This window comes from Danio aesculapii, chromosome 15, assembly GCF_903798145.1.
Source record: "Danio aesculapii chromosome 15, fDanAes4.1, whole genome shotgun sequence".
Taxonomy (NCBI): domain Eukaryota; kingdom Metazoa; phylum Chordata; class Actinopteri; order Cypriniformes; family Danionidae; genus Danio; species Danio aesculapii.
Genome location: NC_079449.1, coordinates 4,877,113 through 4,895,811, shown reverse-complemented (window position 1 = coordinate 4,895,811; position 18,699 = coordinate 4,877,113). Strand labels below are relative to the sequence as shown.

At 35.6% G+C, this 18,699-nt stretch overlaps 3 protein-coding genes across 3 annotated transcripts in view; 2 read left to right on the top strand and 1 right to left on the bottom strand.

Moving 5' to 3' along the window:
• The window catches only part of naalad2 (N-acetylated alpha-linked acidic dipeptidase 2), a 93,564-nt gene extending 93,104 nt beyond the window's left edge, over positions 1-460 (top strand). Inside the window, exon 18 of the mRNA XM_056474049.1 lies at positions 452-460. Coding sequence (XP_056330024.1) covers positions 452-460 — 9 coding nt within the window. The remainder of the gene's footprint in view (positions 1-451) is intronic.
• A 235-nt stretch (positions 461-695) lies between these two features.
• LOC130241726 (WD repeat and FYVE domain-containing protein 1-like) lies at positions 696-13,770 on the top strand. The gene is made up of 7 exons (XM_056473652.1): positions 696-831; positions 2,163-2,289; positions 2,878-2,983; positions 4,496-4,597; positions 4,762-4,892; positions 4,999-5,107; positions 9,914-13,770. Exons 1-7 carry the CDS (start codon positions 711-713, stop codon positions 9,971-9,973), a joined length of 756 nt encoding a protein of 251 aa, XP_056329627.1. The 5' UTR covers positions 696-710; the 3' UTR covers positions 9,974-13,770.
• A 2,296-nt stretch (positions 13,771-16,066) lies between these two features.
• The window catches only part of numa1 (nuclear mitotic apparatus protein 1), a 25,215-nt gene continuing 22,582 nt past the window's right edge, over positions 16,067-18,699 (bottom strand). Inside the window, 2 exon segments of the mRNA XM_056474048.1 lie at positions 16,067-16,182; positions 16,288-16,357. Of these exon segments, the coding sequence (XP_056330023.1) occupies positions 16,067-16,182; positions 16,288-16,357 (186 nt within the window).

Sequence of the window (18,699 nt, the reverse complement as noted above, 5' to 3'; positions counted from 1 at the left end):
TTATTTGAGTTACTGTTGCCTTTCTATCAGCTGGAACCAGTATGGCCATTCTCCTCTGACATTTACGCCCACAGAACTGCCGCTCACTGGATATTTTCCCTTTTTCAGACCATTCTCTGTAAACCCTAGAGATGGTTGTGCGTGAAAATCCCAGTAGATCAGCAGTTTCTGAAATACTCAGACCAGCCCGTCTGGCACCAACAACCATGCCACGTTCAAAGTCACTTAAATCACCTTTCTTCCTCATTCTGATGCTCGGTTTGAACTGCAGCAGATCGTCTTGACCATGTCTACATGTCTAAATGCATTGAGTTGCTGCTATGTGATTGGCTGATTAGAAATTTGCATTAACGAGCAGTTGGACAGGTGTACCTAATAAAGTGGCTGGTGAGTGTATATTAATGCATATTTAAAATGTAATTTATTTCTGTGATTCAAATTAATTTTTTAGGTTGGCTGAACAAATGTACTGAATACTTAAAAAAAAAAAGTTGTATGTATGTGTATATATATATATATATATATATATATATATATATATATATATATATATATATATATATATATATATATATATATATATATATATATATTGAAGACCCTAAACTGAAAGTTAAGAGGAGCATACAATTCTGCTCATGCATACTACTGTATATGGACAGTCTTAAATACATAATATTTATTATGATCTGTGTTGTTTCTTGACCCTCATGTGCAGATATGATAATGATACCCAGCATGCCTTTGTGGGAGATTATTCAGGTCAGATCACTCTACTGAAACTGGATGAACACTCGTGTTCGGTCATCACCACGCTAAAGGGACATGAAGGTAAAACACATACAAACTAAAACACAAGCAAAATGTAGCTCATTTGCATTTTTCATAAATGATTTATATCTTTGCGGATGTCCAAAAAGTTCATTTAAAAATAAAAGGCATTGTTTTAATGCAGATTTAAAGAAGTGTAAATAAATCTTGCTTTTTGTCACCGCATATGGCACGCAAGTATATCTAAGTGTCTCCTGTTAGCTGCTCTCACTGTTTCGTGAAAGAAGGGAAACTGATTTCACACCTGAGCTTTTGATTGAACGTCATGCTGGAACACTCGTCTACCGTTTCATTTTCAGACTTACTTTATTGGCATGACAATTGTTGCAATGTATTGCCAAAACATTTATAGTAAATAGAAAAATAGATACATAAATGCATAGATAGACAGATAGCAGATAGATAGATAAATAGATACATAAATGCTTAGATAGATAGATAGATAGATAGATAGATAGATAGATAGATAGATGCATAGATGGATGGATGGATGGATAGATAGATTTGACAGATAGACAGACAGACATACAGGCGGATAGACGGATGGATGGATTGATAGATGCATAAATCGATGGATGGAAAAATAGATAGATGGATGCATGGATGGATGGATAGATAGATGGATGGATAAATAAATACATAAATGCATAGAAGGATACATAAATACATGGATATATACATATGTATGTATATATGTTTGTATGTGTGTATATATATATATCTGGTATTAATGCGTCCTGAAGTAAAGTAAAACGGCTATACGTCGTGTTTGCTGGCCTCACGCACCTGTCACAGTCAGTAAGCACGCAACCTTAAAGGGTTAAACAAATGACGCACAGCCCTACTACGGTTACAGAAAAGTTTGCACTGTTAAAATTCACTTGCCTTTTAATACGTTTTGGTGCGATTATCACCCGCTATTAAAAAAATAGAATGTTTTGAATGAGAAGCTGTAATGTAGCCGTGGCGGGATGAATCTTGGCGTGCATGTCACCCTGGCATGGAAGAATGAATGTAGCGGAAACCATATGTGTGTGTGTGTGTATATATGTGTGTATATATGTGTGTATATATGTGTGTATATATGTGTATATATATGTGTATATATATGTGTATATATATGTGTGTATATATATATATGTGTATAGATAGACAGATAGATAGATGGATGGATGGATGGATGGATGGATGGATGGATAGATGTCTGTCTGTGTCTCAATTCAGTTCCAGTGATCTTTACTGGCATGATGTTAATTATTGCCAAGGCACTTGACATTATGTAAACAATGACTAAGATACTGTCTATTAATAATGTGTGCGTGTGTGTGCAGGTAGTGTTGGAGCATTGTACTGGGATCCAGTTCACAGGTGGCTGTTTTCCGGAGCGTCTGATCACAGTGTGATCATGTGGGATATCGGTGGCAGACAGGGACGCACATTACTACTGCAGGGACACCAGTGAGAATATATCGCACTCACACCCACCCAAATATACATACTCTTCCACATGCATAATAATGTTTTATAACTCTTTGAAACAGCCTCCTTTAGGCTTTGGTCCTATTTGTGGTGTTTTGGTGACTGTTGCTTTAAATTCAAATGATGAGATTGTGCTCTTTTCAAAAGAGGGCGGAGCTATAAATGCCTGCGTATCAGCATAGTGGCAGATTCAAAAACAACTAAGGTCCTATGCTAATGAGGGAGAGATGGTCACTAGTGGGTGGGGCTTTCCTCTGCCAATGACAAGTACAAAATACTTTTCATCAAGTATAAAATTCACAGACTGCTGCCACACAACTGTTTAAACCCCTAATAAAAGTGCTTTTTGCATTATAGGCCCCCTTTTAAATATTGCATTAAAAGTGAAACATTAAAAATATATACAAAACCTAGAAAAAATATAATTTTTATGACATTAATGCAGCCTTGATGAGCAAAAGATAAATTTTAGACAATTAGACAATTGTACAGCGGTGTATGTTGGAAATCTGTTTAGTTACATTGTTACGTTCTATTATTCTCTCTCTCTCTGCTTGTCCGTGTCAGTGAGAAGGTCCAGGCGTTGCGGTATCTGCCTCTGACCCGTCAGCTTGTGTCCTGCTCTGCTGATGGAGGAATAACCGTCTGGAACATGGACACGACAAGACAAGAGGTACTGCAGAACTGAGGAAACACACACAGCACTGCTCTTACTATATCAGCACTATGCTTATGACAGAATTTTTTTCATCAGTTTTATCACAGTATACAGTATTATCGCAATGTTGACCTAATCTGCAAAAAAATAAAAGATTTTGTTGTGTATATAGTTAAAGTTTGCATTATTAGACCTCCTGAATTTTTAGCCCCCTGTATATTTTTCCCCAACACATTTCTAAACATGATAGTTTTAATAACTCATTTTTAGTAACTGATTTCTTTTATCTTTGCCATGTAAATAATAAATAATATTTGACTAGATTTTTTCAAGATACTAGTATTCATACTAGTGACATTTAAAGGTATAACTAGGTAAGTTAGGGTAATTAGGCAAGTCATTGTATAGTGATGGTTTGTTCTGTAGACAATCTAAAAAAACATTGCTTAAAAAAGCATTTCAAAAAATTAAAAACCGCTTTTATTCTAGCTGAAATAAAACAAATAAGACTTTCTCCAGAAGAAAAAATATTACAGAAAATACTGTGAAAAATTCCTTGCTCTGTTAGGCATCATTTGGGAAATAATTCCAAAAGAATAAAACATTCTCAAAAGGGTTAATAATTCAGACTCAGAGTATATAGAGTTTTGAATGTACAATAGGGAGCTTTTTACAATGAAGTCTCATTAGTAAACATTAGTTAATGCAATAAAATCAACAGTGAGAAAACAAAGAGCCATATTCATTGCTTAGTTAAAAATACAACTGAATTTTCCTAGTTATTAACTTCATTTAATAAATTGAATACAATTATTTTAATGCATTAATTAAGGAAATTAACATCATAATAAAAGCTGTTGTCATTTTCATTGTGAGTTTAGTTAAATTAACTGATGTTAACTAATGGAATCTTATTGGAAAGCGTTAACAAGCAATAGACATTAATAATCAGGGAACTTTCAATCAAAAGTTTTTGCCAGATGTGAAACGTGAATAATTAAACACCACAGTGGAATGAACCGCCAACTATTCCGGCATATGTTTTACACAGCGGATGCCCTTCCAGCCGCAACCCAGAACTGGGAAACATCCATACACTCTTGCATTCGCACTCAATCATACATTACGGCCAATTGTGTTTACCCAATTCCCCTATAGCGCATGTGTTTAGACTTGTGGGGGAAACCGGAGCACCTGGAGGAAACCCACGCCAATACGGGGAGAACATGCAAACTCCACACAGAAATGCCTACTGGCCCAGCTGGGACTCGAACCAGCGACCTTCTTGCTGTGATAACCACTGAGCCACCGTGCTGCCCCACTAATAGACAATTATTCACTGTGTATTTTGAGGTGGCCACGATATCATTATATTATCGAATATCGGCATATGTTTAATCAGCACATGTGCTTAAACAAGCCCATGGTCAAATATCTGACCCAGGAGCAGTGTTGGATCACATTCACCTCTATAGTAAGCAAACAGTGGCTCAGATTTGTGTTTATTTTTCTCTGTGAATGTTTCAGGCTCCGCAGTGGCTGGATAGCGATTCCTGTCAGAAATGTGAACAGCCGTTTTTCTGGAATATAAAGCAGATGTGGGACACAAAGACATTGGGGCTCCGACAGGTACTGAGAAACAACACGGTTTAAAGTAGGGCTGTGGAATTAATCGAATGTGATTGTCATGTGCATATCCAAATCAGTTTTTGTTGTTGTTCTTGATCTTATTTTGTCCTATTAATTAATAACGGAAATATAATGCTTTTTTTGATGTCATTTCCTGTTCCCAGCATCACTGCAGGAAGTGTGGGAAGGCGATTTGTGGGAAATGTAGTTCCAAGCGCTCGACGTACCCCATCATGGGCTTTGAGTTCCAGGTGCGCATGTGTGACGACTGCTTCAACACCATCAAAGAGGACGAGTGAGTTGCTTTTATTCAGTTTGTCTCCTTTTGTATCGCTGTTTTAATCCAACATGTGAATCTATTTCTACTTAAGTTAATCCACTGCTGTTGTTTTGAGCTGCAGTCGGACTCCTCTGGCTACGTTTCATGAGGGGAAACACAGCATCGCTCACATGGACATGGACCCCAACCGAGGACTGATGGTCACGTGTGGCAGCGATCGAGTGGTGAAGGTCAAACACTGCAGCTTCATCTATTGTTTAGTATTGTACAGATGAAGCCAGAATTATTCGCCCTCCTGTAGGGGTGGGCGGTACACCGGTGTCATAGTCAACACCGGTGTGACATTGCGCCACGACATGGATTTTCTAATACCGTCAATACCGTAATAAATCAATTATGCACCTTAAACGGCGGCATTTACATCAATAATAGCTAATTCTAAATAATAAGGCATTCAATTTTCTTCAAACGTTCAGTTGTGGTCTGAATACATGTCCTTATACTACAGGGCTCGAAATTGCAACCATTTTGGTCGCATGAGCGCCAGAAATTTAATCTATGCGCCCTCATAATATATTTGGGAGCATTTGTGTGTCTGAATATAATGGTTGTAGTGCAATCTGATTTGATTTTCTCTAAAAACTTGCTGAATCGCTCTACCCTGCTGCTGTATTGGTTCATATTAGCTGTCAGTCACTCAACGCTTCCTGCTGTCAGATAACAGGGAGCTTTTGTTACTGCAGGAAATGCAAACGGCTGAAGAGTGAAAAGTGCACAGGTTTGCAAACCTCACCTAAAGTTATAATAATAATAATGGCGCAGATGACAGCGATCATGACATGAGGTAAATGTTGATCCGCCAGCTGAGATCAATCGAGTGTTTTCGGAGAAGGTGCCTGAATCTCGATGCGTTGCATTCACCACGTGTTCAGCGCAAATGTCCGCTAAATATAAAATCTAATACTGTACACATCATCGCCAAAGAAACTCACCTTTACTAAGTTTACACTGAAACTACAGCTCATAACAAAGAGCAGTATTGCGCCGGTGGTCATCATGAGAATCCTGCTCTGTCTGCTCATAAATTGGTGCGGCTGACTTGCCTGCTTTATTCCACCAACACAGAGAAATGAAGATCAGCTCATAACGAGACTGAGCATTTACAATGACCCAAACCAAAACTTTAAAGAGTGATAGAAGTGAGACTTTCTTTTGTCTGTTCTTCCTTGAGATGTATATTATTTTGCTATTGAAAGTAATACCATGATATTATACCGTCACCGTTCAAAAGATGAAAAATACCGTGATATTAATTTTAGGTCATATCGCCCACCACTACCCTCCTGTGATATTCCCCAAATGATGTTTAACAGAGCAAGGAGTTTTTCACAGTATTTCCGATAATATTTTTTCTTCTGGAGAAAAGCTTATTCGTTTTATTTCAGCTAGAATAAAAGCAATTTTTTTGTTTTAAAAAACATTTTAAGGTCAATATTATTTGCCCTCTTGAGCTTTTTTTTCGATTGTCTACAGCCCAGTCAACGCTTGAATTTTATCGTGGCCCGTGGAGGTGTTGGTTCTATGTAGATTGCTAGGCGACATCAACGTTTTCTCAGAGGATGACAAGCTGACAAAACATTGCTGCAGCTTTGATACAAGTTTTATCCTCAGAGAAAATTAAAAAGCACTGCAGCGTTTGAGTAATTAGTCTGCCGAAGTGTGTATATTCCATACAAAGTATGAAGTTGATGGGTCAGTTCTTGTCCTGCATTGCATTGCACTGCTTATGCGTGCCGCTCCCATTAAGCACGCTCAAACCACATGTCTTCATTGGAAATGATGAACTTGCATGTGGAAAAGAAGCGATATGTGAAAAACCCCTAAAGTCGCCATCATTTGCGATCCCCAGCAGTTGGTCTTCCTGCACAGACATGGTGGATTCACCTGATTTGTTGACAAATGGGTTGCGGATCTATTCCTTGGCAGTTCGTGGGTCCTTCACTAGGCCTTTTCCCATTCACAAAGAAACTTTCCAAGGATGTTTGTTTTTGCTAGCTTGTGGATTAAATTTTGGTAATCAAGTGACCGAGATGTAACCGAGAAAATAGTCATTTTACAAAATAAAAGATCGTTCAGATTAAATAAAACAGAAATAATTAATGATTTCTTGTGTGGCCTGGTACCAATTGATCCACAGACCAGTACCAATCTGCAACCCTGGGGTTGGGGACCACTGGTCTACAGAACAAACCACTGTTATACAATGATTTGCCTAGTTAACCTAGTTAAGCCTTTAAATGTCACTTTAAGCTGAATGCTAGTATCCTGAAAATATCAAGTCAAATATTATTTACTGTCATCATGGCAAAGATCAAATAAATCAGTTATTAGAGATGAGTTATTAAAACTATTATGTTTATGTGTTGAAAAAAGATCTGCTCTCCGTTAAACAGAAATTGGGGAATAAAATAAACAGGAGGGCTAAAAAAATGCTGTCTTCGACTGTATATAAAGTAGCATGCAATTATTGTATTGTGTTATTTCTTCTGTTTCTACAGTAATAGAGTATGTGGAGTTTTATATGCACATGGTATCTAATTGATAAACTGTATTTTATCTGTGACATGCGCAAAATATTCAACAGTGCATACAACAAAGTAGAGTAAAATTTGTTTTGAATTTTAATATCTCCTTCCTGACTTTGTGTTATATTATTCAGGGTGGGCCATTTATATTGATACACCTTAATAAAATGGGAATGGTTGGTGATATTAACGTCCTGTTTGTGGCACATTAGTATATGTGAGGGGGCTTGTAAATAACTTATGAAAGAATAAAGTTAAGTTTAAAACCAAGCACACCATTGTTTTTCTTGAGAAACTCCCAATAAGTTTATTAAGGTGTATCCATATAAATGGTCCATCCTGTATAATAAAATATTATATTTAATATTAAATATAATATTAACTATAAGAGTATTATATTGTACACTTTCAGAAATAAAGGTGCGCAAGCTGTCTCTGGGTTGGTAAATTTTCAAAAGGTACACATTTATACCTAAAGGGTCCATATTGGTACCTCAAACGTATATATTTGTTGCTAAAATTTTTAAGACGAACACTTTTGTACTTTTTAGGTACCCTTGAGGTATTAATATCAACCTTTAAGGTATAAATTTGTGACAGCTCACATATTTTTATTTCTGAAAGAGTATTTAATATTAAATATAATATTAACTGTAACATAATTTTTTTCTACTATTATATTATTCTATTTAATATATGTATTATTCATTTTATTAATTTTTTTAATAATAACACTTTGTTTAATTGTATTTAGTTGTTATAGTAATTATATTAATATAGTAATTTAGATTAATTTAAAAATATATAGAACATGATTTTTTTACTTGAAATAAATTACTATTAATTGGCATAAACTAAATAAGAAAAGGAAAAGGAAATGTAAAATCTCACTAATATGCCAACCATAATGAAAATTGAGAAACTATTGAAAATATTAATAAATATTATTGCATTATCTCAGCTGTTCTGATGTGTACATGGACAATAAAATAAAAAAACCTTTTGAAAATCTTTGATGTTAATTGTTAGCTAAATTGTTAACTAAAGCTTTTAAAACATCAATTGTGGAAATTGAAATTATGCTGAAGTAAAGTTTAAATTGAAGTACTGAAATTGTTTTTAAAAACTACATAGAAGAATAGAAAACTAAATTAAAATTTAAGCTGAAATTTTAAAAAGTAAAAAAGCTAATTGTTCTTTTTCATAGATATATACACTAGATATCGCATACGAGCCCTGAGCATGCAGCAATACCGCCGATACATTTGTACAGTGCTTCTAGCACAATAGTCATTCAACCGCACTAGTCAAGACTAAAGCCAATCTGAATATGCTGTGTACAGGTGTAGTAAAGAGCAAACAAAGCAAAGGCAGAACATTTCCAAGATAAGATTTAGTTTTTTATGATTTTGTATGTTATGAACTTTTGTGCTCAACAAGTAACGTTATTGATGAAAATACAGTCTCTTACTGCACTGACCATAAGGCAAAGTAGCAGCAACTTGCACTTAATTCAAGGCTTACGCTAGTTTTGTTGAATAAAATCAGCAAACAATGTAAATGAAATATGACAACAAGATGCTGCGGTGCCAAAAACGTGTATTATTGTCGGCTAAGTGAAGTAACGGCTAGTTTTTAAAGTAACTTATAAGGGTGTCTGATAACATATGTTATCAATGTGTACACCGTTATCAATGTACACACTGTCCACTCTAAAGGATTGAATATTCCAAATGTTATATACCATTTAGATCAGAAAGGTGGATATGCACATAGAGACGCAGGGATATCGATGGTTCACACGAATCGTTCATAACGGATTGGGAAGTGAAACAGGAGAGGGGCTGTGTTTCAGGACATGAATTAGATCAAATTTAACAGGGAGGGAGGATAATACATTTGCAAGCACACAAACGCACACTCTTTCTCTGCAATGCTCGTGCGATCATTTATCCATCGATTTAGAAAAGTGATGTAAAATAAAACATTTTGTAATTAAAAAAATATTTTTGCATACTGACCACTGGGAAAACTCCTGATCATTGCTATATGTACATATGTGTATATATCTATGGCTCTGGATGGCCAGTCCTGCACTGCACCTTGTTCCCACATTCATTTCAAAGGAGCGCTACCCTGTACTAAAATGGCAGCTCTATTGACGCATTCCTTTCAATAGACACCAATAGCGTAGGCAACATCTAAATATCTATAGTTCTTTTTAAATAAAAAAAGCTAATAATATTTTAAATAAAACTATAATTGTTTAATAAATACTATGCAGTCTGTGATTCATATTAACTCATTCACAAAACAACAGATTTGCTCATAATTGTACAATGATTTATTAATAATAATAATAATAATAATAATAATAATAATAATAATATTTTTTGAATCCTGACATCTGATTGGTCCTCCATGTTCATCGTCTGATTGGTTCGTCCTCAGATCTGGGACATGACGCAGGTGGTGGGCAGCAGTGTAGCAGCAGGATTCTCTCACCGCTGATTCTGACAGCCCCGCCCACACTCTGCCAGCTGATTTCTCAAGGAGTGTCGTCATCATGAAAACACTCACCTCCCCGTCAAAAGTGGACACTCCAACTATGTCTAAATGTATGTGTGTGTAACGAGAATGATCCTTGATTTGATCAATCTGACTGGACGTGAACTCAAGGTACTTCTAAAAGCACAATATTTGCGCTCTTTCTGTGTGTTTGTGGCTGAAGGTTTTTATCTCTCTGTACGTACCACACAAACACAACACATTTTTTTCCCCATCCAACATCCTGCTGCTTCTTTATCCATCCTTGTTTAGACATTCCATTTCTTGAATTAGAATGCCAGTACTTTCCATAGTAACCACCAATCATGTTACCATGGTAATAAGTGTTCCGTAGCAACCATAGAACTTTTTCAAACAAAAAATTCCCTCCAAAAAAAAATAAATAAATAAATGAACAAACCAAGACCGTGATGAGAAGTTCAAACTTTGAGACACATGAGTTCAGATCAGGTAGGTGAGGGTCATTACATGTAGCGTGATCAATGATTCTGATTAAACGGATTAAGTTAGTATGTGATGTGTTCTAGTGTTCTGTTGTAAAACACTATTTATAGCATTAATCGTCATTTATTTAGAGACAAATCAAAGCCATGGTTTGCCAAATATGGTAATAGTCAACATTTACTAGTTATTAAATCTATACTGCCAGCTTTATTCTGTGAAACAGAAACTGAAATGTTTAGCAGAATGTTAACGCTGCTCTTTCCATACAATGGAAATTAATGAGAGTAAGAGCTCCAGAAAGGTTTATAAAATGAGCCTTGCTGTCTGTATACGATCTGCGATTACTTCCATAATCGAGAAATAATAAGAACAAACATTTATAGTAGCATTTATGACAATATTAAAACAATTGTTCACCCAAAATTGACATTTTATTTAGTGTTTCCTAAATGTTACTTGGTTCTAGGTGTTTTTTTTTTCTACTGATGCTTTAAATAATTGACATAAATTGACAGCAATAGTAGAAAAAAATCATATTATGGTAGTCGATGGCTACAGGTATTCTACATTTTACAAAATAGCTTCTTTTGTGTTCAACAAAAGAGAAAAATGTTCACCCGAATATCAAAAAAATAAATAAAAAATTGAAGGGATTTCAACCAAAAAATGACTCTCCCTTGTGTGGTTTCAAACCTTTGAGGTTCTTTCTTCTGTCAAATGCAAAATAAGATATTTAGAAAAATGTTTGTAGCCTTACTATAGAAGTCAATGGCTACCCCTTTCCAACATTCTTCAAAATACCTTCTTTTGTGTTCAACCAAAGAGAGAAATTCAAACCGGTTTGGAAGAAATCTAGGATAAGTTAAAGCTGTCAGAATTTTCTTTTTTGGGTGAACTACCCCTTTAAGGATATTGATTCCTGACACAAAGCTGGGTTTTCCCTCCAAAATGAAAATGGTCATCATTTACTCCATATTAGAGCAATTGTTCACCCAAAAATGACATTTTATTTAGTGTTTCATAATCTCACGTGGTTCCAGGAGTTTTTTTTTCTGCTGTTGCCTTTAATAATTGACATAAATTGAAAGCCATAGTAGGACAAAAAACATATTATGGTAATCAATGGCTACAGGTTTTCTACATTTTACAAAATAGCTTCTTTTGTTTTCAACAAAAGAGAGAAATGTTCACCTGAACGTTTCATAAAGACATCAAAATTGTTGAGGTATTTCACCCAAAGAATTACCCTCCCTTCTGTGGTTTCAAACATTTATGAGACTCTTTCTTCTGTTAAATGCAAAAGAGGATATTTAGAAAAATGTTGGTAGCCTTAATTGGATGTCAGTGGTTACCCCTTTTCCAACATTCTTCAAAATACCTCAAAAGAGAGAAATTCAAACAGGTTTGGAAGAAATCTAGGATAAGTTAAAGCTGGCAGAATTGTCTTTTTTGGGTGAACTACCCCTTTAAAGATATTGGTTCCTGACTCAAAGCTGGGTTTTTCCCTTCAAAATGAAAATGGTCATCATTTTCTCACCCTTGTTTTCTTCCAGCTCCAGAAGTTATTTAACATTAAAACACAAATGAGGATATTTTAAACAAACTAGAGAGATTTTCTGTCACTATTTTTAGAAATGTCCAAATTTTTCATTAAGAAATCAAAATGAAAGGCGATTTCACCTGAAAGATTACTCTCCCTTGTGTGGTTTCAAACTTTTATAAGATTCTTTCTTCTGTTGAATGCAAAAGAAGATAATTAGAAAAATGTTGGTAGCCTTACTATGGAGTCAGTGGCTACCTCTTTACAACATTCTTCAAAAAAACTACTTTTCTGTTCAACAGAATAAACACAAACAGGTTTTAAACAAGTGAGGGAGAGTAAATTAATTGTTGTTAAATTAGCAAATTTCATTATGAGGTGAAATAACACCTTTGAATACTTTAAATTAATAAAAATACCCCAGAATTATACTCTTAAGTGGTTCAAAACTTATGAGTTTCCTCATCCTGTTGAGCACAAGAGAATATATTTTGACTGAAGAATGTTGAAACTTATAGCCATTGACTTCCATTGTAAGAAAAAATACAATGGATTGAAATGGCTGCCAACATTCTTTCAAATAACTTAACTTTGTGTTCAACAGAAGCAAGAAACTCAGGTTTGAAAACAGTTGGAAGGTTATTAAATGGCGACAAAATGCACATTTTTGGGTGAACTATCCCTTTAATGATTATTAATGTTTTGGTGAGTAAATTATGACAGCATTAATATTGACATCACATCTCTGCAATGTTTATAGGCTAATAATAATTATATTTAAACATATGGCTTCGTTTTCAAACTGTGGCGCTGTAACGGCTCTTATGTTTTAAATTTTAAATTAACGTACAACTCTAACGAACGTCACGCTGACCAGCTAGAGGAGTTGCTATTGTTTACAGAAATTATAGCGCTGTTCATCTCACTTACCTTCGACATTTCTATGGTCTGATTTTCTCTCTTCATCTCTCAGCCTCGTCTCCTTGCACTGAATTACACGGATTGTGTGTGTGTTCGCGATCTGAGGTACAAAAACAGCGATTGTGTGAGTGTTTGCTAATGTCTGCCTGTATAAAGCGCTAGCTTCACAATCTCCGTTTTGATATAACGTCTCATTATGCGCTTTGTTAATAAATTCGTGCTCTGTTTTGTTTTCGTTTGGCTTCATGTGAACTTTAAGGATATGAATGTAAGTTGTTGGAACACCGGTGTCAGAGAAAGCATATTTTGTACTTGACATCGTGGTTTTTGTGTGTGACTGACTGTAATTTCTAACGTTATGAGAACTGAGGGAGTTTCGGTTTGTTAGTTTTCTTGACGATAAAAACGCGCGAGTCAGTGGTGAATCTCCTAAAATATGTATATTAATTACCATCTGCTTTACTGAAATTGACACTTCAGGGATTCCCATCGTTTGCTGAGTTTAACCACCATGTAAAATCACAAACTTATCTCTCTTCGGATGTTGAAAGCATTGTAAAGCTTGTCGCGCTGATCAAACTGTAAATAACTCTAAATGACTTTGAGATCTGATTTTCTATGCTCTTTTTTTCTTTCTAATTCTTACTTTTACTTCAGTAGTTGAGTAATGAAATGTTATTCTCTCTATATATCGAGCTGCAATGCTCAAACATCTGTATTTTTCATACGAAAATCACTAATATGAAAACTGACGCAAGTCTTAATGCTGACTGATAGTTTCAGCCCAGAGATTGAGCTAAATATTACAAATAATAAAGTTCTAAGGTGTATCTCACATGCAAAATGTATTTTTTTCCTCCTTTGATTGCAATGTATCCTATAATAGTCGATGGATTTTATGGAAAGATGACTTTTTTTTTAACAACTTTTTATCTTTGAGTTTAATTCTCAACATTGTATTTAAACCAATTTTAAATTTAACAAATAGTTTCCTCAAAACATGACTGATAGTTATTTTTTATTTTATTTCAATGTTTTTTTTTTCTCTTAAAATTTACTTTAATCTCACACGATAATCAGTGTGTGAGTTATACATTGATGATCAGGGGAGTCCATTTTTTCGGTAATGTTACTGTAGTTTGTGTAAAACAGTCATTTTTGTTATTATTTATATGACATCTAATTTACTAATAAAACATAGATAAGTGTTCAGTGTTTTGAGGGATATTTAGTGTCCGATCGACAATATGCTCTGATTAGTTATTTCAGAGGGTACTGGAGGTCAAACTATACAAACTGTGCACACAATTTTACTGTATTTTAGGCTATATGTTGATACCAACACCAATTTACCTAAAAGTGTCTTGTGAACACTTACGATGTCTATTGGTGCTCTAGATCTGCCGGTTTCAGACTGTTGAATGATTAAAAAAAAAAAAAAAAAAGTATAAAAAAATAAAAACAACCAAGAATAAAAATGATTAAAAATAGATTAAAATGAGTTAAAACAGGTTATAAAAAAATGAAGAAAAGAAAAATACACAATAGTGTGATCTGTTTGACGTAGCACATTGTAGTAGCTGAAAGCCGATTCACCCTGCTTTGACTGAACTCTTGGAATTTCTAGTTTACTTGATCCTAAAGATCTAAGTGATCTAGGTTTGTAGTCAGTGAGCATATCTGTAATGTATTGAGCTCCTAGGCCTTTTAGTAATCTATAGTCAATTAGTAATACTTTAAAATCTATTCTGAATGTAACAGGGAGCCATTGTAAAGACCTGAGGACAGGTGTGATGTGCTCTGATTTTCTGCTTCTGGTCAGAATTCTGGCCGCAGCGTTCTGGATGAACTGCAACTGTCTGACTTGACTTTTTGGGAAGGCCAGTAAGGAGGCCGTTACAGTAATCCACCCTGCTGCTGATAAAAGCATGAACAAGTTTCTCACTGGAAACAAAGCATCTAATTCTTGCAATGTTTTTGAGATGATGGTATGCTGATTTACTTACTGCTTTGACATGACTACTGAAACTCAGATCCAAGTTTTTGGAGACTCTTTTCATGGGGGGAAATGTATTGAAATGCTTTTGCATTCTCAAAATACCTGCACAGTGCAATTTGTACCTATTTTACTTGTAAATCTTTGATTAGTTAGTGGCTAGTTTGTTTCAATATCTACAATCTACTTGTGTCATAAGTTTAAAGATGGATCTTCTTGATTTTTCTCATGGATTCTCAAAAATCATACTGTCTCGATACACTCACAAATATTCAATACAAGCTTGCAAAACTAGTGATAGAAATATGAATGCAAATGCATAGCACATGTTTCAATGTATACAAGTAAAATAACTTGAATAAACTTAAATAAAGTATTGCAGTATAAAAAGTCTACACACGTTACCAGATTTGTTTTTAGATCCACATACATCAACACTGCATTTACCACGCCTTCAAAGACATTTATTAACATTCGATCAGAGTACAGTCATGTCATAATTATTAATAACCCAATCTATATATGTAAAAATGTAATCATTGTAGTGAGAATAAATAAGGATAAAAAAAAAACACATCACTTCCCCATTCTCTGGAACATCAGGTGTCAGTCAAACCAAGAATCGTCCAATCACTGTCCCCCAAACAGCAGGAAGTGTCCTTTTCGGTCAGTTTCACCACGTGATTGGCTGAGTGAGTGATTGACAGCTGGGTGACTCCGGTCAGAGCGGGTTCCCACCAGATTGACCTGATTCGTTGGAGTCACCGGCACAGTGCGAGTTAGAGCGCACTGTGATTGGCTGAGATTGATCGCATGGTGTCAAAAGAATGGTTCCTGCGCCTGATGCAGCCAGTGATTGGAGAGAAATGAAATGTACAAGGATAATGAAAAAGGAAAGTAGTCACTGTGGTAAAAGACGAATATTTTGAAGCATTTATTGAGCGTAACAGTCGTTCACACCTTCAAACTTTCAGAGACCTGGAGGATATTTAATCTACAGCTAAACGTTGGTGGTGAGGCACGGTGAGTACATTCACACTGCTTTTACAGGTGAGGATAATGCATGTAAACTGTTAAAATATCTGTGTTAGCATTCAACATCTATTTGTGCTGCGATTCTTTCATGCGAGTGTGTTTAGTGAGGTTGGAAACCCTTGGCCAGATCCTCCATGACGCTCATGAATTTCTGATCTTCCAGCTGTGAACTGTGTGTCCAGGCCAGAGGAAGATGAGCCGACACCATCTTCCGATCTAATGCACGTAAAACGCACAAACAAAACACTGATGTTAGGTGATGCATTTGTCTGCAGAAACCTTATGTCTGATTTCTTACAGATTCCTGTTGAACTGCATTACTCATCATCCCAATCAGGATAGTGCAGTGAATGTGAGCTTCTAGCCACTTGATGACATATGAGAGCGTGAACTCGGTCATGAGCATATAAGAGAGTGAGAATGTACGTTTTTGTCAAAATGGTTCTTAGCTGTGATTGTGGCAATATGGCAACTGCTATAAATTATGCTTATAGACATGAATCCATTCTGATAAATCAACTTGCTTGTCTGAGTGTGTCTGGCACAAGCATCATCAAGTGACCAGTAGCTTGCATTCATTACACTGCTGTGCTTCTGAGAACTGTTTGCCCAGACTATGGATTAAAGGTGCCGAATGTAAGTTTTTGACTCTTTTTAAGGCATACATATACCATAATATGTTTGCAGTAGAGCTGGGGAGTCGACAAAAAAGTCAATCCCTCAACTCTCAATGGACCAAGTACCGCAATAGACTCCAGGACAAAAATCGACTGCCAGAGTCGGGTCTGTTTTTTTAAACCCTTCTGAATGAAGCAGATACATGCTACAGATATAATGCTCATTCTTGAGCACGACGATTACCAAAGGCATCCCGCTTTGAATGCGCTTTTGCTTTTGAATTTCAGGAGTACTCTAGGCCAGTGTTTCCCAACCCTGTCCCTGAAGGCACACCAACAGTACACATTTTCAACCTCTCCCTAATCAAAGCACACCTGAATCAACTCATCAGAGATTAGAAGAGACTCCAAAACCTGAAGTTAATGGGTCAGATAAGGGAGACATTCAAAATATGTACTGTTGGTGTGCCTCCAGGAACAGGGTTGGAAACACTGCTCTAGGCTATTATAAATAGTGCTGTAGGGATAAAGTTTGCTTTCACTTTCAAATTCCTATTAGGCAAACCTATTTGCAATTTGGTTTTAAAGATGATCTGCCTGTGATGTCAAGTTTGCTATGTTATAAATGACTTATAGCATGTGTGTGTAAATTTGGAGCGGACCGACGTCTTACATAAGTACTGCAGGTAAAATTACGATGATATTGATTGCTGCTATATGTTCAAGTAAAAAAATTTAACATATGCCTATTTCCCAAATAAAAAACGTAAATAATTAATAAAAAAACCACTAATCATAATGACAAAAGTATCCAAGATTTATTTATTGACAAAATCTGACAATACATGTCGTGTTTTTTTTTTGTTTTGTTTGTTTTTTGGCCCTGGGGGCACATAAATTTACCTCTAAAGTTTAGGCTATTCTCGTTTATTTTGTAGATAACTACAAATTATATTAAAATTAAGATTATTACATTTTCTTAATTAAAATTGAAATTGTTATAAAATTAATTTATAACAAATGGAGTTCTTTTCAAAAAGAGGATTTTTAAATATATAGCTGAGGTTAAGTGTTCAAAAACAGGTCTGACTCACTCTTCCAGCATATGCCGTCCCATTAACATACCCTTATTTAATTACAATGAACAAATTGCACAAAACAAACCGTGATATTTTAAAGTAAAGTAATCAGCCATTTAAAAATACACTTAAAAAAATCACATTTACGAGAGAGGGAGAGAGAGCAATATGATAGGCTATGCTTTGAGGCACAGTCTATCATGCTGCTTATGTTTATTATTTTAGGTTTGTTATGAATTATTTAAGTTAAAAGTTTTGTGCAGGGGGTTTAATATTTAATTGGTCGTTAAAGGGCACCTATGGTGAAAAATCTACTTTTAAAGCTGTTTAGACAGACATGTGTAGATGTAGTGTATAAACTGTCATATTGGGGGGATATAAGCACACTCAGTCCTTTTTTTTTCGAATTTAACAACATAAAAACAGTGGACCAATTGGAGCGGTTTTCAGATCGACCGCAACTTTACGTAGGAGTGCGGTCCCCGCGCCCACCAATATTGATTGACAGCTGTGCGTATTAACATGTCCCGGTAGTCACGTGTATAATCATATCAACAAGACCGGACGTGCACAAAGCAACCGGGAATAAAAGGTGTGTTCAGTTTGCTAGGATCATCAATCATCATCAAATGTGATCAAGAGTGAGTTTCACAAGTTTAAAATGTTTTAAAACAGAGCATGTGTGTAATGAATTACAGCGATTTAGCTTAGCTTTACTTCATCAGGACAGCCGCGTGTCAGAACAATTATAAAGGAAGATGCTTCAATCCCGCTTTGTGGACGTTAAATCAGGTTTATTTTGTTGATTAACATAGCAGATATCCATTACAGCAGTGGAGAATAACCTGTATCATGTCACATATGCATGCAAACAGTGTGAAGCTAAACACTCTCTCTCTCTCTCTCTCTCTCTCTCTCTCTCTCTCTCTCTCTCTCTCTCTCTCTCTCTCTCTCTCTCTCTCTCTCTCTCTCTCTCTCTCTCTCTCTCTCTCTCTCTCTCTCTCTCTCTCTCTCTCTCTCTCTCTCTCTCTCTCTCT

Bases quoted from the DNA above. Each gene is read 5' to 3' on its own strand.
- LOC130241726 (XM_056473652.1), top strand. From the start codon at position 711: ATGTGCAGATATGATAATGATACCCAGCATGCCTTTGTGGGAGATTAT. The intron at 2,984-4,495 runs GTACTGCAGAAC...TGAATGTTTCAG, and splicing joins TGGACACGACAAGACAAGAG to GCTCCGCAGTGGCTGGATAG. The intron at 5,108-9,913 runs GTCAAACACTGC...GTTCGTCCTCAG, and splicing joins GCAGCGATCGAGTGGTGAAG to ATCTGGGACATGACGCAGGT.